General features: G+C 38.0%; 1 protein-coding gene across 9 annotated transcripts in view; it reads right to left on the bottom strand.

Moving 5' to 3' along the window:
- The window catches only part of itsn2b (intersectin 2b), a 202,361-nt gene that overhangs the window by 62,790 nt on the left and 116,058 nt on the right, over positions 1–23,513 (bottom strand). For all 9 annotated transcript variants that reach the window (XM_072556764.1, XM_072556757.1, XM_072556772.1 and 6 more), the window contains 6 exons: positions 15,606–15,745; positions 14,524–14,963; positions 11,937–12,064; positions 10,929–11,104; positions 2,234–2,378; positions 855–1,060 (listed from right to left, as the gene is read on the bottom strand). In XM_072556764.1, the coding sequence (XP_072412865.1) occupies positions 855–1,060; positions 2,234–2,378; positions 10,929–11,104; positions 11,937–12,064; positions 14,524–14,963; positions 15,606–15,745 (1,235 nt within the window). The remainder of the gene's footprint in view (positions 1–854; positions 1,061–2,233; positions 2,379–10,928; positions 11,105–11,936; positions 12,065–14,523; positions 14,964–15,605; positions 15,746–23,513) is intronic.

Here is a 23,513-nt window from a genome sequence, read left to right as displayed (position 1 = left end):
TGAGACAGAGCTTTGATCAACAAAGGAGTCAAGGGTTATAGGGTGTGCAGGAATAATTGGTGGTAATGTCATAATCAGATCTCCCACAATCTTACTGAATTATGAAGTAGTGGATTAAATATTCTTACGCCCATTTCTTATAATATTATCTTGGTTAGAGGGTGGGGACTAATTGAACCAAAGCACACTTTAGCCCCATATCAATATATAGATTATTCTGTTAGTTTTGTATTTAGTTGGTACCTATTCTTGTTTTCACATTTAAAATGGACACTATTTATGTAAGACAGTCAATGTAGAATGTTTGGGCTATCTTGGAATACCCTACAACTACAGTCCGTCAAGTTTTGCATAGACAGTTTCCGTTCAGTAAAGACATTCAATATCAAGTTGAAAAAAATTTATCAAGAAGAATCACAGAATCCCTACAATGGGAATAGAGGCAATTCGGCTCTAAGAGTCTACACTGACCTCTGAACAGCATCCCACCCAGGCCTGCCATCCTCATAACCCTGCATTTACCATGACTTATCCACCTAGCCTGAACATCCTTGGTCTCTACAGGACACTTTAGCTTGACCAACCAACCTAATCTACACATCTTTAGACTAAACCATAGCGCTCACCAGAAACCCACACAGGCATGGTCAGAACGTACAAACTCCACACAGACAGTCACCCAAAGCTGGAATTGAATCACAGTCCTTAGCACTGTGAGGCAGCAATGCTAACCACTGTGCGACCCAATCTGGTAGCAAATGTAATCATTCCTTATCAAATTTCATGTGCAACTTACATTACCAACTGCTGATTTTACTGACATGTCAGAATTATGCAAACAGAAAAATTCTTACTCCACTGATGTCTGTGTTTGATCAGCGATAATCTTGACATATGACCTGGGGAACCAGCCCTTTCCACCACGAACTTCTCCAAACCACCAGTTATCTTGTTGTTCCAGAACATCAATTACATCGTCTTTTGAGAAATTCAAATGGTTCTCTTTTTTTGCTGTCCACGAACAAAGTGCCAGTGCCTTAAAAGTTTTTACATTTTCAACCTGAAAAAGTTAATATTTTGACAATTGTTTTGGGCTCTATTCAGTATAACAAAATTAAATACACAATAAAAATACAATAAATAGAACACTATACCTTAAATAAAACAAGGGAAATACAATGATAGGTGGTGATTACTGATCAACTGTAGTTCCAGGGGTAGTAGTACACTGGAGTGAGCTTAACTAGAAGGAACTGTTTGAGGTTAGCTCCTCAGCAGATACATGAAGAAAGGATGGGGCAGCCTTGGATGATGTTCAAACATTTGGAACAGCTGCAGTTGCAAAGAGCTCATTAGAGGATACAAAGAGAAACACAAAGGGTAGCTGTGGGTAAATTTAAATGGCAATTGAGCTAGGTAAGTGTAAAGGAGCAGAGCGGTTATTGAAGTAGGAATTAGGAGAAGCAAGACCAGGAGATACTTAAGAAGGATTACTCATCCATTGAAAGCTGATCAGAGCAGATCATTGAGCTCCGAGGAAGGGTTCCACAGATGCTGCCAGACCTGCTGAGCTTTTCAAGCAAATTCAATTTTCATTTCTGATTTAGAGTACCTGCAGATCTTCTGGTTTTTCTTCGAGAAGGTTACTAGGCTGATTCCAGAGATGAACTGACTGTCTTACAAGCAAAAGCCGAACATGTTGGAGGGATATCGATCGGATCTCAAATTCATTCATACTTCTGTAGCATCCGCCATTTCTGCAAGCCTTATACAAACACTTGTCTTCTTCCAACTCTGGCTTCTTGTGTATCTCTCGATCTCTTTTTCTCATCACTGACAGTCATGCCTCAAGTCATAAAGGTTCTGGAACTTCCTCCTTAAACCTTCCTGCTTCTCTTTTTCTCTTTAAGAATCATCTCTAACCTGATCCCCTGAACCATATTTTCAGTAATCGATTCTAATATCTCATCCTTTGGCTTATTGTTGATTATATTCCATGACATTTTAATTTGATTCAAGTTACTGTTGTTGGAAGCTCTCCGAGTAACACCTTGGGATTGTACCATCTTATTACACTTCAAATGTGTTGCTAACACTTGCACAAGACCCTTTCACATCATTAATAGAGATGCCGAAACAAAAAGCTTGTGCAGATTTTAAGTGTGCATGAAGAATGAAGGAAACAAATCATTCACCTTCATAAAAACAGAAATAAGGTATTAGAGAGATGTACCTGATCATAAATTGGTGATCCAGAACCAGGGGGAAGAGTTGGAGTAAAAGCAGATTTCTGCCAAATGGGACTGCCACTAATCCCGGAGAAACCTCGACTTGATTGAAAACTCCCTTCATCACTCATTTTATTTTGAGCATGTGGTCTATTGGAGAGGAAAGATGCAGATTTTCACTACTACAGATCACCATTCAGAAAATACAGAGCATTTAACAATAATCCAAATGGCTTAAAAACTATTAAGATACATAACTAAGCTACTAGTCCATTTCAGAATAAGGAACATGGTCAGTGACAAGGTTACTTCATTAGAGTGAGACAGTGGTTGTGAGCATATCTGAATTTGTGATTCAAAGTGGGAAATCAGGGCATAGACAGAAGTGCTTGAAGTAAAGTTTTCAGTGGGAAACAAATTGTGCTGAGTGGGGAGGAGGTGATTTTCAATTTGCATTTGTTTTTCAATTTTGTGCAGAATAAGCAGAGAACTGGTATTGTTAAAAATTGAAAGTTTTATCGGTATTCTAAGTATTGCATTGTTTGATCCCTATTGTAAAGTTTTGATTTGGAGATGTCGGTGTTGGACTGGGGTGTACAAAGTTAAAAATCACACAACACCAGATTATAGTCCAACAGGTTTAATTGGAAGCACACTAGCTTTTAGAGCGACGCTCCTTCATCAGGTGGTAGTGGAAGGCTCAATCCTAACACACAGAATTTATAGCAAAAATTTACAGTGTGATGTAACTGAAATTATACATTGAAACATTGATTGTCTGTTAAGCCTTTCATCTGTTAGAATACAGTGATAGTTTCACTTCTTTCATGTGTAAATCACAAAACCTTTTTTTAAAAAAGGTTGCATTCTCGGGTTAGCTGTTAACAATGGTGATAGCTAGACAATATGTTGAAGGTGCTGAACACAGGGGGCTAAGATGCAAACATGCAAATCTTCTCAGAAACCTTGAACTCAATACCTAGGTTAGAATTGAACCCAGGTTCCAGGCACTGTAAAATAGTATATGATTGTGACTTCAGGAGCTTCAGTCAGAGTTCTTAGCTAGAGGTTAAGCTGCAGGCACTACAGTACATCAGAGAAGGGATCAAAGTTACCTGGATTCTTTATTCCAGAAGAGGGTCACACCCTATATGGTAGGGTGTTCTGATTTGAGCAACACTTAGGGGACAGGAGGATGTGACTGAGAATGAGTGGACACATATGGCAGGAGCCTTGGCCTTTGAAACTGTCGACAGGTTTGAGGTTTTATCAGTTTGGTTTGATAAGAGAGAGGGTGACACAATCATAGAATCCCTATAGTGTGGAATCAGGCCATTTGGCCCAACAAGTCCACACCAACTCTCCAAAGGGTAGAAGAGCTAACTGTCCATGGCACTATGGTTTATAAAACCATTCCAATTGAGAGTAAGAAGGACTGTAGTTTTTTCTGGGAAAGTACAGCAAGAGGGATTGACCCTATTGTCTACAGTCAAAGTGCAAATCCAGACAGCTGTGTTGTCTGCCCAATGCCAGGGTTGGGAATGTTTGCTCTGAGCTGGAGGAATAACTTGCAATGGGAAATGGAGGATCCAGTGGTCATGATCCACATTGATACCAATGGCATAGATGTAATGAGGAAATTGGGTCTGCTGGGGTAATATAAACTGTTGAATGCTTAAAAGCAGAACCTGAAAATTAACTTCTGTTTTACTGCCTGAGTAGTGTACAAATTAGCATAGGATGAATAAGATTAGAGAAATGAATGTGTGACTCAAAAGCTGATGTGGGAGATGTGGATTCCAGTATATGAGGCACTAGCACCAGTAAAGAGGAAAATGGGAGCTGTACTGTTGTTGCAGGACACACCCGGTGTTCTTGTGAGCTGCATAACTAGGGAAGTAGAAAGGACTTTAAACTAAACTTGGAGGGGTTGTTGAGTTGGAGCTGGGATGTGGGGGGATAAAGCTTAGGTAAATGTAACAATTCAAGGGATGGAAACTAAAGCAGAAGAGCAAAATAGTAATATGGAAGCAAAGGTATAAAGGTCAGAGAATGACAGGAAAGAACAGAGAAGCAAAACACTAAGAAAATACCAGCAGTCAAAATTGAATGCTACAACGATAACAAAAAAAAGCTGAAAGCTCTGTAATGGAATATAGGCAGCATTTACAACAAAGTTAATGAACTGACAGCACACATTAAAATAAACAAACATGATCTGATAGCTATTACGGGGAGGTGTTGCTGCAGAATGACAGGAATTCAGCTCTGAATATATGACATTGAAGAAGAATAGAAAGTTAGTGGAAGGGTAGCACTCCATTTCTAAGATGTATTAGTGCGACGGTTGGAAACAGCTTTGCTTTGGGAGAACACATTGTAGAATCTGTGTGGGTGTAGACGAGGAATAGAAGAGGAAAAATGTCACAATACAGAATGAAACATTCAAGAAAAAATTCAGGTGCTTTCAATAATGAAATGTCAATAACTATGACAGATTTAATCTAAATGTTAGCTGGAAAATCAGACTAGTCGCAGTAATATTCATGAGGAGTTTGTATAATGTTTTTGAAATTATTTAGTCTAACAGCATGTTCTGGAATCACTTGTGTAACGTGACAGGATTAATTAAGATCCTCAGAACAAAGGAGACATCCGCTTGGAATTGGTCATAATAGAATTCAATTTTACATCGAGTTTGAAAGGGAGAATAATGGATCTAAGACTAGTTTTAGATCTTAAGAGGGGAAAGTATGTGGATGTGAAAGCTGAGCGAGCTAAAGTGAACTGGAATATTAAGCCAGCTGATAGATCAAGAGAGATACACACATAAAGAGATACCTCATAATACTGAGAATAAGCACATTCCAATGATAAAGATAAACTCTAAGGGGAGGACACACCAGCTGTGTAACTGAAGAATTTAAGCAGATATCAAACTTAGGAAAAAGCATCTGCAATTGCATAAATGTGCATGGCAGGTCAGATGACTAATCAGAATACAAAGAACAGCAAATGACTAAAAGGTTGAGGACTACAGGTCATTCCAACATAATGCGCATTTCGTTAATGGGAATTCGTTGCAACACTATTGACGAATTGGGGACACTTTCTAAACCAAGAACTTTTAAAGCATGATTTCAACACAATTCTGGGTCCATTGGAATTTAAATGGTGCTGCTAATACGCGATTTTCTTATAACACAGGATAGCCTGAGAACGGAACTACTGTGTTATAGAAGAACTGAATGTAATATGTCACAGTACGGGAGAAAGCTAGCTAGAAACATGAAACAAAGAAAGAATTTCTATTAGCATCTAAAATGGAGAAAAAAATCAAATAAGTCAGTTCTCTACAAGGTGACAATGTGCAATTAATACTTGGTGTGATGATACTATGGCTTTCTGAGATATATTTTGTCCTTTTTTGGTTTAAATGAAGCGAGATTGAAAGAGAGATGCTAAGAGCTTGTAAGGCCTTGGCGCTTGTTTTCGGAAACTGGAACAATAGAAGCAACCATTCAGAATGGGGTCAAGCTCCCACAGAACTAGGATTCTTAGTTTTAGCTTTCAACATTTGCTGGGGTCTTAAAGCTGCTTTTCCTCTGTTAAAAAATCAAAGTCAGGGTTCTCTTCCTGTAGCCAGAATTACATGTGAGACCATCTATTTTACTGACAATGATAGAGTCATCTCTCTTAAAATGTTAGCTTGCTCTCCACTCCCCCCACCCCCCCAAAGATATTGCCTGACCTGCTGTGATTTCCAGCATTTTTTGTTTTCAGTACAGATTCCAGCATCTGCTGTAATTTGCTCCTATTTTACTGACTTGACTTTTGCCAATTGTGTGCTTGTGGGATGTTACTATACTGAAACAGTTGATGAGTAGTTTATTATTTTGTTAAGTGTTTCAATAGAGTTCAGTTAAAGCAATAGTTTCCTTTTTTTTGTCTGTAATTTAAATATAATGTATGAATAAAGTGTGTTTTGCTTCAAGTCCCTGATAGTTTGACCAGTTGCATTGAATCTGGAGCACAATGCCTTGCACCTCCTTTTAAAATAAGAAAATGTTCAAGTTTAGGCTATCTCCTTGACATACTTTGAAAGGGTTTGGTCTGATCTATAACATTGGTCATAAAGAAAGGGCAGAAGTAATTAATAAATATTTTGCTTCTGTCTTTGCGACAGAGAAAACAAAAGACAATCCCAGTGATACCTGTAAAATATGAAGTGGAGGAAAGACAGGAACTTGGTGACATTTGTCATGAAAGCAGTCGTACTGAGTAAACTGGTAGAGCTAGGAGTTGATGAGACTCCAGCTCTCATGGACTTCAGATTCAGGCCTTAAAAGAAGTGGCTAATGAGGTAGCAAATGCATTGGTGTTAATCTTTCAAATTTGTTCAAGTCTGGAAAGATTTAATTGTACAGGAAACAGTAAATTCAACTTCTCTAGTCAAGAAGGATGGGAGGTAGAAAACAGAGAAGTATAGGCCAGTTAGCTTGAAGTCTGTGATAGGCAAGTTGTGAAAGCTGATCATTAAGCAGGTTACAAGGTAATGTGAAAAATCAGAATAGTCTGTGAAAGCAAAATCTGTTTAGCCAATTTACTGGATTTCCTTGAAGGAGTAACATGTGCTATGGATAAAAGGTAATGCCCATTGATGTACTTGGATTTCAAGAAGGCATTTGACTAGCTTCTATACAAAAGCTTTTATGTAAAATAAGGGGTGGGAGGGGTATTGTAACATACCAGCGTGGAGGGAGGATTAGCTGAATGGTAATAACAAAAGAAGAAATAGGTATGTTTCAGATTGGTGACATGTGACCAGTGAAGTCAATTATAATTGATAAGTGCTGTAAAGCAGCGTATTGAATTGATCCAATATTTCTTGCCTCCTTTTACCTGTTTTGTTTCTTAAGAATGTAATTCAAATAGTTACCCTGGCTGAGGAGTCTAGAACTAGGTATCAGAGTCTCTGGAAAAGGGGGCAGCCATTTAGGATTGAGATGAGGAGCAATTTCTTCACTCAACATGCTTTAAATTACTGGAAATTTCTTCCACAAATGGATATTCAGTTATTGAGTTAAAGACCGATACATGAGAGAGCCCTCTCCGATGAGTAAAGGAAGTTAGATTAGATTCCCTGCAGCGTGGAGACAGGCCCTTCAGCCCAATAAGCCCACACTGACCCTCCGAAGAGTAACCCACCCAGACTCATTCCCCTAAATTTACCCCTGACTAAGCACCTAACACTATGGGCAATTTAGCATGCAATTCTCCTGACCTGCACATTTATGGATTGTGGGAGGAAACCGTAGCACCCAGAGGAAATGCACACAAACATGGGGAGAATGTCTGTGTGGAATTTGCACAGTCGCTTGAGACCAGAATTGAACCCACGTCACTGGCGTTGTGAGGCAGCCACTTTGCCACCTAAAGTTTTCCTTATCTGAGTCTTAATGACTTGCCCCTTTTCTAGAGATCATGTTCCCTGGTTTTAGAGTCACCCATCTACACCTTTACAAGAATGTTACAAGTTTCAATCAGATCACTTATCATTCTTAGAAACTTTAGAGAATACAGATCCAGATTTGTCAATCCTCGACAGAATTTCTCTCAACACTCATAGTGCCCTCAATCCTGAACAGGCCAATTTGAGCTGCTCTCCAACATGTGTAAACAGAATTATCATGGTATCCTACAGTCTCAACTACTTTTTCCTCTCTTTTAACAAGTCTCTTCCTACCAGCATGAGAATTTTCCAATAAAATGCGCAACCTCAGACTCTTGGCTTCCCAATTACTTGACCTCCATGTTGTAAGTTTGCTCGCTAAGCTGGAAGGTTTATTCTCAGAAATTTCACCATGCTCAGTAACATCATCAGTGAACCTCCTTTGGTGGTCTATCCCACTTGCTATTTGTGTGTCTTGGTCGGTTGTCTGTTGTGGTGGATGGTATCACTTCCGGTTCTTTTTCTGAAAGGTTGGTAAATGAAGTCCAAATCGAGATGATAGTTGATGGAGTTCCGGTTTGAATGCCTCTAGGAATTCCCATGCATGTCTCTTTTTAGCCTGTCCCAGATGGATGTTTGTCACAGTTGAACTGGTGCCCCTCATCGTCTGTGTGTAAGGATACCAAGATAGTTGATTGTGTTTTTTGGTGGCTATTTGGTGCTTGTATATCCTAGTGGCTAGTTTTCTGCCTGTCTGACTGATGTAATATCTGTTGCAGTCCTTACAGAGTATTTTGTATATGACGTTCATTCTGCTGGTTGTTGGTACAGGGTCCTCTAGATTCATCAGCAGCTGTTTCAATGTGTTGGTAGGTTTGTGGGCTACCATGATGCCAAGGGACTGGAGTAGTCTGGTCGTCATTGCTGATATGTCTTTAACATACGTAGTTTGGCTAGAGTGTCTGGGTGATCCCATGGGTATCCTGTTGATTTGTTTGTACGTCTTGTCTTTGAAGGTGAAGTGGGCTGTGAGGCAAAGGTTTACTAGCTTGACAATGCTGTCCTTGCTGTTGGAGTTGATGCTGTCTGGTGTTTGTGTCCTTGGCTCGTCCAGTAGTGAGGCCAATGTTTCTTTGGCCAGGGTGATGTTTAAGATGTGAATAGGGCCGTCACTTCAAAGGAAACTATGACCTCGTTTGTCCTCTACATTAGCGTCTTTGATGATGTTCAGGAATTCCTGGGTGGAGTGAATGGAGTGGCGCGAGTCCTTGACTGTGTATTTCAGTTTGCGTTGAAATTCTTTGGTTGCTTTGTATGTCGATGTGCCAGGAAGTGAGACTATGGGTCTGAGGGGGCCTCCGATGATGTCACCTAGCATGGTGACGAAATATCTGAGAAAAAATCCTCCAGCTCAGCGTGCAAACAAACAACCTGAACTACAACCTGTGCTATAAATATTCACAAAAACTGCAGACTTGACCTCCACGTCTGAAGGTAACCAATCGACGAATATTCACTGTAAGCCAACAGATTCCCAGTTACTACCACTCTGCACGCCTTGCTTCCTGAAATGAACTATTCAAATCCATGAGTCTATCTGTCTCCATCACATCTGCAGGTTGTCCTCTGCAATTTCTGGTGTCTTTAGCTTGATGCCAGCAATAAACACATCCACCTTTCACTTTAACATTCCAGGCCACTCCCTCCATAATACTCTGATTCATTCCTTAATCATTCCCCAATATCCCCTTGTTATGGTGAGAGGGCAGGTAAGTGGAGCTGAGGCCCACAAAAAGATCAGCCATGATCTTATTGAATAGTGGAGCAGATAGCCTACTCCTGCTTCTAGTCCTTAAGTAGACTTTGCATTGGGACAATTCTATACAAGTGGAGGTGCAGCACTGAACCTTCTCTCCTGACAATTCAAGGCTTCGAACATTCCATCCAGGTGAAACAATGATTTACATGTTCATTTTTCAATAATGTAGTCACTGCTCCCATTGTGATTTGCTCTGTATGGACAAAATTAAATGCAGACCGAATGTCTCCCTTGTGGGACACCATCATTTAGTCCAGAAGCATAATCTCAATCTTCCAGTCATCTGTCATTTTAATTGTGCATATTTTTGCCTTCACTCAACCCTCAGTCCTCAGCTTCCTGAAATGTTCGATGACTTTCAGTGTAAGCACTTCATTCTTAGATGAGGCATCATCCTAAAAGCTTCTAGACTGAGGGCAACAATTTTAGACTTCAATCACTGACCACTGTCTTTTCTTTGAAGATTCTGTTTTACTTTCATTTTTCCCTTTGTTTTGCATTCTGACATCAGCTATTTAGAATTTTAGCCTTCATACATCCTCTAGCTATGTGTATTTCATTACTTGTTCCATTAATACATGCTTTGGGCTGCACAACCAACTTTTTTGGCACTTAATCTCTCCAGTCTTCCACCTTATTACAGAACTTCCCTTTTTATTCTTTTTAAATCTTCTTCTCTTTCATTTGCTTAAAAATCTTGGCATTTCTAACTTGACAAGTCCTGATGAAAGGTCAAGGATCTGAACTGTAATCTCTGTTTCTCACTCTGAACCTGCATCCAGCATTTTTGGTATTTATTTCAGATTTCTAACTTGTTCAAAGCAAAGTACTGTAGATGGAGGAGATCTGAAATAAAAACAGTAAGCACTGAAGAAACTCAGCTACTGTGGTAACATCTGCAGAAAGAGCAAGAGTTAACATTTCAAGTCCAATTAGACTATCCTTCAGAACACTTATTCTGATTCCAATTATGGGACTCAAAATGTTAACAGTTTCTCTCTTCATTGACTTTGCCAGGTCTCCTGAGTTTCTCCAGGTGTCTCTCTTTATTTATTGTTTGCTTCTTGGGTAACATTAACAAAAGTAAGGAAAGACATTGTTGAAGATAATAAGAAATCTGGAATAAACTAGCCAAAAGGATAACAAAGCAAACACTACATAGAAATTCAGGGGGTGTGGCTTTGCAGGCTGGACCAGCATTTATTGCCCAGGCCTGGGTGCCCTTGAGAAGGTTGGGGTGACTAACTTTCAACAAGACTTTATTAAAAACTTTAATTAGAATCTCAGTAACAAGAATACTTCACATAGGAAGACAGCATTAACATCACAAGTGAGCCATAATGATTCAAATTGCAATTGTGTTATTACAGAACTCAAATGGTAAAATTCAAATGAGCATTAATATCTGAAAATGAACAGAAAAACAAACCCAGGAGATGTTGAGGTAGTTGAAGAAGGTTTTGAGGGTGGCAATAAAGCTCTTTTGGGTGATAAGGGGGCTTCACTCTCTGTCATTTTCTCCACATAGTTCACTGGGAACCAACCGGATTTGCCTCGCATTGTACCATACAACCAGCCTGATTCCCCTTCAGTTGTTTCATCAACCTGAGTGTTACACAACAAAATTAGAACATTCTGGAGTAGAGTCTGCTGAAAAAACATCTTGCATTTCAATCCCCAGATGTTGTCATGTCAATTGCTAAGTAAAATATATATACATATACATATAAACTACACTGTACACATTTTACAGATATTTTAACACAACAGGGATGGTAGGTGAAGGAAAAGTTTCTGACTGAAATCCGCGTCCTTCTCCTCATCCACACAGACTAGAACGTGATTCAAGGTCGCTGCAGACATAGTTAATGGTGAGGGTATTACAGATGGTTTCAAAACCCAGTCTAAAAAGCTAAAATTGAAAAATTGCAATGCTATGCTGAAATCCCTAGGGTCAATGGATGACAGTGGGACTGAACATAATGCTAATGTCTTACACTGTTGTTGAGATTTATCAAGGTACGGCACCAAATATTGACACCTGTGGAACCATGTATCAGCAAGGTTTAAACTATAGAACACAGAAGGAGAATTGGTTCAATAGAGGGAGAGTTGGCGAGAGAAATATCATATACCACAACACAAAATCTTATATCCACTGATTTAACATCACAAAACAACAAAAATTGGATTTTCTTGAGCTACAGAACACTGAAATGTATTTTTTTGGCTAACTCATGAGAACACAATAGGCTGCTGTGACAAAGGCTGGAAAAACTTGGAAATTATTTGATCAGTTGATGTAGCAAACAGAGCTTTTGGAAACCTTATGTATCTGCCACAGCACTTGGGTTTTCACTTATGCTATGGTTAGATGCAGTAACACAAAATAAAAGAAACAAGTGAATAACTAGTCAAACTGGAAAAAAAAACCTACCTCGATTAGATCTCCAGCTTGAAAGCTGAGTTCATCATAATTTCTTGCCTCAAATGGATATAATGCGCGATAAGTTATCAAGATTGCTGACTTTGCAGGCAGGGAGACTTTACTTTTGTTGAGTGGCACTGTAGAAAATACATATACAAAAAATCTTAATTGATTCTTGCTTGTTTGCTTAGCAAGCACATTTTAAATTATAACATTGGTCAAATTCTTATTTTGATGGATAATATCAAGAAATAAAATCTAGTCTTTTTTTAAGAACAATGTGCCAAGCATTGAAACTAAGGGTTTAGGAAGTTGATAGCTGGGTAACAAAGTCATGAAATACTCGAACAGAGTCATGTGGTTTGTGCAACACTATTGAAGTACTCAACATAGTCTTCTGTTATGACACTATAGAGGTTCAGCCTCTCAGATTGTGGAGTGCTCTCCATTGAGGAAAATTGTTCAGAAATAAACAGACGAAAATCAACCGTGAGGAAAGCAGCAGGAATATCAAAAAAAAAGGACTTCCTAAGGACATCTGATGATGATGACTATGCATGGTCAATCATGTTTACTAACAGATTCAAAGTTACAACAGTGTGGAAACAGGCCATTTGGCCCAACAAGTCCACATCGACCCTCCAAAGAGTAACCCACCCAGACCCATCCCCCTACACTACTACTATACATTTACCCCTGACTAATGCACCTAAACTATAAATCCCTGAATACTACAGGCAATTTAGCACGGCCAGTTCACCTAACCTGCACATCCTTAGACCGTGGGAGGAAATCAGAACACCCAGTCGAAACCTACGCAGACATGGGGAGAATGTGCAAAATCCACACAGACAGTCCTCCGAGGCTGGATTTGAACCCGTGCCCCTGGCACCATGAGGCAGCAGTGCTAACCACTGAGCCACAGTAATTTAAGTAAAATATTTGATTTATTCAACGTTTTTGCTTACATGTTTAAATAGTCTATTCTAGTAAACCCTTTGTGGAGTAAGACATTTAATGTAATATATATATACGTGAGTTGTAGGAAAATGACTAAATTTAATGCAAAAGCATTTTTGTATGATTGAAATGTCCATAAAAACACGAATTGAAGTTGTCATTGCTCTGAGAGATCAGAATATTGAGCTCAAGAAAGTTCGTAGTTCCAGAACTATAACAGAAAAGACTCAAGGCAACAGATTAGCTTGTAGAAGCCACCAAGTTATACATGCTCATCACCAACAGAATGCCAGCTCACGTACAATAGCAAAATACTGTAGCTACTGGGCGCCTAAAATAAAAACATAAGATTCTGAAAGAACTCAGTTTGACTGGCAGTATCTGTGGAAATTAAAGAGCGCTTTCAGGTTGATGACCTTTCTTGTCACATTTATTTTTGAGCTGTTTCTCTTTACGGAAATGCTACCAAACTTGAGTTTTTCTGTTTTTATAGCAAATCTTGCTTGTTCATTCTGTTAGTCCAATGAAAATTACTCAAGAAAAACCTTCAGTTAAACTAAAATTAGAACAGTGAAAGTGAACAAAGGTGTCCTTCCATAAAATTAACAGAACAAAACCTAAAAAAAAACCCAAATGGATAAATAAATATTTCTGATAACATATCCTCTTGACATGTAGAGAAAATTATACAGAAAACAGCAAAGCCTCCTTAAATAATAAAATGATTGCAAAAATGTTAAGGAATACCGTACTAATTTAGTTAAGGAATAGAGGGATAAATCAAGAGAACAAAAATAGTCGAAAATTAGATTTGTGCAAATTTATGGAATCCATGATGTAAGATAAAAATGAGTGAAAAATTTCGAAAGAAAGTGAGAATTGACTTGTGAAACACAAGTTGCCTTTGACAAAATGCAACTTTCTGAAGTCTTGACCCAAATAAAGAATGTGTACACAATACTTTAGAAGATATGTGATAAGGTATCTTAAAACATTGGCTTGTTACAAAAATGCAGACATATAACATGTGAAATGTAACATATACACTGAAAGCTGACTAGATCAACAGGACACAAACTGTTAAGATTTCATTAGTGTAGATCAGGAATAGTGTACAGCAGGCATCTCAAACACTTCCAACATTCCGTTCTTTCTAGCTAATTAAGAGCACAATTTGGCATTTGTTGATGCAAAAGGGGTGTTTGACAAATAGTTAGAAATTAAGAGCTTGCACCTGAATAGCAACTTTCATGCCTCCAGAACATACAAAATACTTCACAGAAGAAAGACTTGTTTCATTGGCTAAGTGTGCTCAAAATTGTGATTTAGGAAACATAACTGTATGCATACAGCAAGGCTCTATGAACAGCAACAATGAAATAATCTGTATTCCTTTCTAAGTGATACCAATTGAGATTATAGGTTGGCCAGGACACTGAAATTGACCTGCTTTTCTCTTAATAGTCTTCAGATCTTATAAATCCGGTCAGGAGGGATGACATTGCATCCATCAGTACTGCACTAAAAAGTCAGACGGAACGAAATATTCCTGTCTCTGGAATGGAACCTGAACTCATAAGCTTCAGACTCAGAAGATAGTAAATCAGACTATTCTGGTCAAAACCCATATATGTACCTTCTTTCCTTAGTCCATATGTTGGTTTGTCAGGGTATTTCAGAACATCCTTCAACTTTTCTTGTACATCAGTCTTTGAGTGACGCTTCTCAGCTTCACCTTGCTTTATTGTTTCCTGTCTTCTCCTTTCTTCTTCCTGTTGGCGTTTTTCCTCTGCTTTTCTTAGAGTCTGAGCTTTCCTCTTCTCTTCTTCTTCAGCTTCTCTTTGAAGCTGTGCAAGTCTCTTTTTCTCCTCCTCTTCACGACGATGCTTCTCCTCAGAGAGCCTTTTACTTTCTGCTTCTATTTCCCTTTGCCGAGCAGCAGATGCCTCAGTTTTCTGATTTTCCTCCTCACGGATCTTGTCTTGAAGTCGCTCTTCTTCCAATTTCTGCTGTCTTATCTCCTCTTCTCTTTTGATTCTTGATTTCCAGAGATTCTCTTTTTCTTGCTTTGCTTTTCTAAACGAAAGATAAACACAAACGTAGTACAACTTAAAATTACAAAGTTGCTTCAGATGATGGTCAGTCAAAAACTACATTGTGGCCTGCATTGTCCCATCATTGTGCACTGTAAGTGGCAAATTTGAAGTCTTTAAGTATACCACACGGTAAATACAAACTACCACAGAGTCTCAATAATATGACAATTCCCATGAACTATGAACTTTCTTTCTGGACCAATAGCAACTTTCAGTTTGGAAACTCAGCAGAATTAGAATGAAATGCAGACATTTCTTCTGGGAAGAGATGGAGTAAATTCATATTGGACTTCATCAAGCTCAGTTTCTGATAAGTCAATCATGAGGTAGCATCAATTGTAATTAATGTCTGAACTGTACAGACAAGTCGCCTAGGGAGGTATAGAACCAAAAGTAGCCACATTCAGGAAAACCCCAGCATGAGTCAAAACATCTTGCAATAATTTCCAGCAATTCTATTTAAATTTATTTCACTCTGTCTTATTCTTGATCATTTTAGGTCTCCTAACTTTAAAAACAAAGACATACACAATTCAGTGGATGCAAATATACTGTAGAATTTTCAGCTACAGTCATAGAAAAAAGTTCAATTATTAAGCATTAAAATAATACACAAAATCACCTTATTGCTTCCTCCTCTTCCTTTTTTTTCTTTGCTTGATCTTCAGCTTTCTTTCTTTCAATTGCTCGAATTTTATCATCCTTGATTCGATAGAGCTGCTCCAGGGCAAACTGCTGTTTGCTGTAGCTTTCCCGCAGCTCCTGTTGGATGATGCAGAACAACTTAGCTGATGCTGAAGATGCTTAGGTTTTGAAACTAGTATTAACATAAATTAGTCCTAAGAGTGCAAATGGCACATGCATCTTACAACCACTACGGAGATGGAAATGCTGAATGTGCATAAGTTAAGACCCTGCACCCACTGCAGCCACCACTTGCTGTACACAGACTCAATTTTAAAAATAATAGAAACATTTCAATTTACTTCATTATCTGCACAAATGTAGTTCATGAATTTTCTATTTGGAAAGGTGCAATGTATTATTAATAAAGGAAACAATTTAATTAAACTGCACAGAAAATGATACAGATCTCAAGTATATGATGAGGAAGGATGAGTACTTTTAGATTTAGTATTTTCTAGTCAATATTCACTTCCAGTGACCGGGGATTAGGACATATGAAGGTAAGAATTAGAATAAGGATAAGTAGTCATGTCATTAGACTAGCGGTGCTGAAGCCTGGATCAACAATCCAACAGATTTCACTTCATGATCAAAAATATGCAATGAAGTTGAGCTCACTTTAAAATCTGTAAGCCAGTTAAAATGGCCATGAAATTATTGGGATTGTCATTAAAACTTAACTTGCACATTGGTATACTTTAGAAAGGCCTACACATGATTCAAGCCCTAAACTACTGTGGTTGATATTTAAGTTGCCATTTCACGATAACTAGAGATTGGTAATAAATGCCAGATTTGCCAACAATGACCAATAAAAAATAAATTAGCTGAACACTTTCAAGAAAGCTATGCTGACAATGCCTACGGATGCTGATCAACCTATCCCAACTTCCCATCATGTTCAAATTTAGTTAAAATTAAACTTGACAAAGTGAATGTAATTTGAAATTTTTATATATAATGCCTTACAGGAGCTCTTTATGTTGAATCACATTTTTATCTCAACAAGTTACAACCATCCAAATAAGCTTAATTAAACTTTGACATCAGAAATTGACATTAACTATGAAGATATATTATAAATTTACCACAAGTGAAGCCTGTACCATGTTCAGTTTTAATATATTTGTGAAAACTCAATTAGCATATTGAGATTGTGTGGCTCTAGGCTCTAGATTGATTACAGATATGGAATGCAACATACACGCAAGTTCAAATTCTGCATGTTGAAAATAAAATATTCAAGTACCTATCAGCTATTCAAAAAAAAGATAGTTTCAACATACTACTCTCCAGATGTGTGGATGTGTTTGACAGTATTTAATACACTGAATGCAACCGTAATGGAGCAAGTTCAAGCCATTGATTAATCCTTGCTTCAGCATTGTTAACACGACCTTAATTTGGAAATAAATTATCTCCATCCTTTTTTGAGACATCAAACCATCAAAATAAAACCTCACCAAGGATGGATGTGTCATTTCTGTATCCCTCTCCTGGCAAACAGTGTGCATTTTCACATAAGATGACTGAAGCTCCAGTGAGCATAATTTGCTAATGAAACATACTAAAAGTTGTAAATGTTGATCACTTATAGTCTTTATGTTATTCTTCTGAATTTTTTTGTATTTTGAACTGTACTTTTCAGTTCAAAGGACAATCAGATATTTGCAATCAGAAATCTTACAATTATCCAGGTTTTGCAGTTTAAAAGAGGAGATTGTTGGTCAAACAGCTAAAGTTCATTTACTTGTTCATGAATATCTCCAGGTCGTTCTTTTCACTCAAATTCATGAAAACACAAACCTCAAAATTACAGGGCCTACCAATATCACATACTTCCCAAATCTGAAAAGATCCTGGTTAACTATAGGTGAAAAGAAATCATGTAAAAGGACAGAATTCCAGGAAACTGGTTCAAGATGAAAAATCCTAATATTATATATATTTGTCTTAGTTTTAACAGAAATTTGCCTTAGATGATTAATGTCTAATCATGGAAAACAATCCACAATATGAAAGTTGCAAACAATTGTAGTAGTTGAAAATAGAATTTATTTCTAAACTATAATACCAATGTAGAGTCTGGGAAAGTGGTGTATTATCAGTTGTTATTTTAAGGTTAGATTATGGGGCGGTAATACATTATCGCTTTTAATCTTGACCCTATTAATCTTTGAACGCAATAGGTTTCTGTTCTGGTTCAAAAATTTTCAAAGACTAATTGAAGAGTACAATTAATTTTTCTGGTGCAGTTTACCCAGCTTTTTGCAGTAATGGTCTAAAGCCATGTGCCAACAGCAAGTGATGGGAGAATGTTCAATGACCATCTTCTAATGGATAAACACTTTATTCAGCATGAAACTACTCCATACTTCACATTGTCATAGCAAACAATACAACGCAAGTCTCCATTAAAAAACTATGTTGGCCCCAATTTTCCCTTTGACATCTTGTTGCAAGGCACTTGCCTAGTTGCTGTTAAGCTATTTTACAAAATTAGCAAGATTTTAATTGACTATGTTCAAATATTAATGCACATTCTACAAGTGGGAAAACACCTGGGTGGGGGAGTCCAGGGCAGTTGGCAACAGGACAAAACCTCAATCTTCTTCCACTTTTATTCAATGGCTTTTGCCAATAGGAAGTTAACACTACAGAAGAGGAGAATACTTAAAAATTAAGATTTGCTTTTTTTTAATATCATAAGCTCATGAATAAAAACAAACAATCTGAAATCAAAAGAAAACAAGCTGAAATATCATCTTACTTTATCAAGGAATTCTATGTCCAATTTTCCCCTTGATTCAACTTTTAAAGCAGTGATGGTATGCCATGAAGAACTCTTCTACTAACAATTGAATGCTCCTCTCATCACTTCTTGAACCCATCCCAGATTCTCCAAGCCTGTCACATTATTAGAGTTAAATGGGAGGATGATGGAGGGAAAAAAGTTGATAAATCACCTCATCCACTCTCACATACTCCTTCGAAAATCTTTGTAATATTTTATGGGCAGGAATCCAGGAGCAACAGCTTTCCCTAACTCATGAAACAAAATACTGGCTACGCTGGGAAGGGTGAATGGGAAAGAGCCCTGGGATTATTTTCAGAATTGTCTCAATAAATACGGCAGTCTTTATTCCATTATTTGCTAGCAATAGCGCCATTTTGGATTGCACTGTACTTGAATAAACTTTGCTGTCATAGAAGGAAAAATTGAAGCCAATGTGTAAATAGTTCAATACAAGCAGATCAGCAAGAAAAAATAAAATGATCTGAGATTAATAGGGTTATTAAATGGTAAAATAAAGATGGAAAGCATTAGTAAATCTGGCACTGAAAAAAATAGCAGCCAACAATGAAGTATGACTAAATACAGCACATAGTATGCAATGATGGACAACTGATGACTACTGAAATTGCAAAGTATGGATTGTGTTTTACTGCTTACTGTCATTTTGTTAATATACCACAGGCACTGCAACTCTAAAGAGGAAATAGCATAGAGGATAGCTTTTGCATTAAAGAGGTACTGGAGATTGTTCAATAGTACTTACAGTCTTCACTTCAATTACAAGTGACTGATGCAGCATCATCACGATCAGGATCAGAGAAAGTTTGTAGTACACCCTATCCACATATTTAAAGACCTAACCACATAATTACATTAAAAGCACAAAATCAACATGGGAGACAATTATGATCCTGACTGGTACAACCATTTTTAGAATTCACTGATCTGTTTTGCATTAGTTTGTTTCTGACTGTTGTGTATTTTTAATTTAATTGCCAGGTATCAGTGAATTAAAAAGCCATTTACCAATTTAAAATTGACATTTGGATAATTTTGTGTTATTTAACTATACAACTAGGAACTGAAGTGAGACAGCACCTAACTCAGGTTTACTTTTCTATAAAATTATACACTTTTTTAAAAAAAACATGGCTTGAGCTTTTTTTAAAAAATAATGGAGTTGCATTTACTGAGCTTTTGGAGAGGCATACACATGGATGACTCTGGAGTGAGATTATTTTTTAGTCAGAGACTGAGAGCTGTATGCTGGTCTACTTGTTCAGCTAAGTAGTTGATCTTATTCCTTATTTTTTGCATGCTTAATGTTAACTCTTTGGCTAAAGCGGGGTAGTGTATTTTATATATAAGATGCTATTGTAAGCTGCTCCTTTTTTCAAGATTAATGACATTGCGGGGATACAAGAGACAGAGTTATATGGCTAGTAGATTTCAGGAAGTGATTACATAGCAGGATCAGTCAGATGGCTGAACGACGGTCAGGAAAGGTAAGAAGATAGTTCCAAAGTCTCCTGTGGTTATTCCTCTCTGAAATTCAGGTTTGGGTATTGTGGAAAAGGATTGCTTCTCAGAGGAAAATGGAAGAGACAGTCAGATCTTGGGTACTAAGAATGAATCTTATGTTAGGCAGGGTTTGACAAAACCTAAAAGAATAATGGTTATAGAGGACTCTTCTGTCAAGGGCACAGACAGGAGATTTGGCAGCAGTGAGCACGAATCTAGAATATTCTGTTGCTTTCCTGGTACCAGGATTAAGGACATCTCAAAACAATTAAAGCATATTGTTAAAATGGAGGATAAGAAACCAGAAATTATTGTACACATTGGTAGGAATGACATAGTGATATCAAAGATTAAGGCTTTACAGAGTGAACATAAGACTAAGAAAAAATAACTTCAAAAGTAGTAATATCTGGTTTACTCCTGGTGCCAAATTCATACGAGGGAAAGAATAAAGGAGATAAATCAGTGGGTGAAGAGGTTGTGTAACATTCAGGGATTCAGTTTCTTGGATCATTGGGGTCTCTTCTAGGACAGAAAACAGGGTCCCCAAAGGATGGGTTTCACCTGTACTGAAAAGGGATCAATATCCTAGTGGAGAGATTTGCTAATTCTATTATGGGATACTGTAAACTATTACAGAGACAGGGTAGAGGGATCCTAAGTAGCAGAGTAAATTGAAACAGAATGAGAATGGTTTTTGAACCTGAAAAGAACAAGTTAATTAGAAAAGGTAGAGAAGAGCAAGTTAGAGAATGAGGTAACTGAAGAATTAAACTGCATTTATTTCAATGCAGGGATCATATAGGCAAAGCTGATGAACTCCGGGCATGTTTGGGAACATGGGAGTGGGATGTCATAGCTATTGCAAAAACTTGGCTGAGGGTTAGACAAGCCTGGCAACTCAATGTTCCAGGTTTCTGATGCTATAGAAAGGACAGAAAGGGAGGCAAGAGAGGAGGAGTGGTGTTTTACTGCTGTAACTAAAGAAGTTTTTTTTGAAAAATCATCCAGTGGAAATATGTGGGTTGAAATTAGAAATAAAAATGGAATGATCACCTTGATGGGATTGTACTATAGATCTTCCCCCTGCCTCCCCCACCCCTACCACCAAGTCAGAGGGAAGGTGAGAAATAAATATGTAGAGATATTTCAGATATATATAACAATAATAAAGGTTATAATAGTAGGCGATTTTACTTTTCTAAACATGGATTGGGACTAGGAGAAAATGAGGACTGCAGATGCTGGGGATCAGAGCTTAAAAATGTGTTGCTGGAAAAGCACAGCAGGTCAGGCAGCATCAGGACTACTATAGTGTTAAAAGCTTGGATGGTGAGCAATTTGTTAAGGCGTTCAAGAACATTTTCTTTATCGATATGTAAACGTTCCTGCAAGAGAAGGAGCAACGCTTGATCTTCTCTTGGGCAATAAAACAGAGCAAGTGACTAAGGATCACTTTGGGTCCAGTGATCAGAATTCTATTTGTTTCAAATAGTTGTGAAAAAGGATACAGCTTCCATAAAAATTAAAGCTTTTAATTCAAGTAAGGCAAATATTAATGGTATGAGACAAGAACTTCCAAAAAATTAATTGAAGTACGCTGTCTGCAGATAAAGGGATGTCAGGTAAGAATGAGGCTTTCAAACGTGTGGTAATGAGAGCTCAGAGTCATTAAGTTCTTATTAGAGTGAAAGGTAAGGCTGGGTAGGATTAGAGAACATCGATGAATAAAAATATTGAGGTTCTAGTCAAGAATAAGGAAGAATCATACTAGATATTAACAACTAGGTTCAAATAAATCTCTTCAATAGTACAAAGAATGCAGGGCACTCTTTAAAAGGAGATCAGGAAGGCAAAGTTAAGTATGTTAAGGATAATCCAAATAGATTCTACAAGTACATTAAGAGCAAAACAGCAGCCAGAGTGAGGGGGTAGGATCCCCTAAAGATCATAGAGGTCATCTTTGTGTTAAACATCAGGAGACTGGGAAAGATATTAAATTAATATTTCACATCAGTTTTTACAGTGGAGAAAGAAAAGCTAGACAACTCAGAAAAATTAATATTAGTGTTTTGAAAACAGTCCACATTACAGAAGAGAAGGTGCTGGAGGTCTGAGAAAATAGAAAGGTAGATAAATCTCCAGGACCTGATCTACTGTTACCTCGGTTTTGAGGGAAGATGGGGAGGAAGTTAAGTGTTCCCTTGTTGAAATATTCGTACCATCCATCAACACAAGTGAGGTGCTGAATGACTGGAAAGTGGCTAATGTTGTGTCTTATTTTACAAATAGCTGTAAGGAGAAGCGTAGGAACCATCGACCCAAGCGTCTGACTTTGGTAATGGGTAAGTCGTCAGAAGTAAATGTGAAAGATAGGATTTTTGTGCATTTGGTGAGACAAGAAATGATTAGGGATAGTCAACATAGTTTTGTGCAAGATAAATAGTGTCTCACAAACTTGATTGAGTTTTTTGAGGAAGTAACCAAGAAGAGTAGTGCGGGCAGAGCAGTAGACATTACTAAAGCCAGGTAGAGTCATAGAGTAATAGAGATATATATCATGGAAAAAGACACTTCCATCCAACCCATCCATGCCAACCAGATATCCCAACCCAATCTAGTCCCACCTGCCAGCACCTAGCCCATATCCCTCCAAATCCTTCCTATTCATATACCCACCCAGACGCCTTTTAAATGTTGCAATTGTACCAGCCTCCACCACTTCCTCTGGCAGCTCATTCCATACTCGTACCACCCACTGTGTGAAAAAGTTGCTCCTTAGGTCTCTTTTAAATCTTTCCCCTCTCACCCTAAACCTATGGCCTCTAGTTCTAGACCCCCCACCCCAGGGAAAGGGCTTTGTCTATTTATCCTAGCCATGCCCCTCATGATTTTGCAAACCTCTATAGGGTCACCTCTCAGCCTCCGATACTTCAGGGAAAACAGCCCTAGTCTATTCAACCTCTCCCTATAGCTCAAATCCTCCAACCCTGGCAACATCCTTGTATATCTTTTCTGAACCCTTTCAAGTTTACAACATCATTCCTGTAGGAAGGAGATCAGAACTGCATACAATATTCCAAAAGTGGCCTAACTAACGTCCTGTACAGTCACAACATGACCTCCCAACTCCTGTACTCAATACTCTGACCAATAAAGGAAAGCATACCAAACGCCTTCTTCACTATCCTATCTACCTGCGACTCCACTTTCAAGGAGCTATGAACCTGCACTCCAAGGTCTCTTTGTTCAGCAACACACCCTAGGACCTTATCGTTAAGTGTATAAGTCCTGCTAAGATTTGCTTTCCCAAAATGCAGAACCTTGCATTTATCTGAATTAAACTCCATCTTCCACTTCTCAGCCCATTGGTCCATCTGATCAAGATCAAAATCTAAGGTAACCTCCTTCACTGTCCACTACACCTCTAATTTTGGTGTCATCAGCAAACTTACTAACTATACCTCTTATGCTCTCATCCAAATCATTTATATAATTGACAAAAAGTAGAAGACCCAGCTCCAA

The sequence above is a fragment of the Chiloscyllium punctatum genome, chromosome 3, assembly GCF_047496795.1.
Source record: "Chiloscyllium punctatum isolate Juve2018m chromosome 3, sChiPun1.3, whole genome shotgun sequence".
NCBI lineage: Eukaryota > Metazoa > Chordata > Chondrichthyes > Orectolobiformes > Hemiscylliidae > Chiloscyllium > Chiloscyllium punctatum.
Note: the sequence above shows the minus strand (reverse complement) of the source record. Positions and strands in the feature narration are given on the sequence as shown.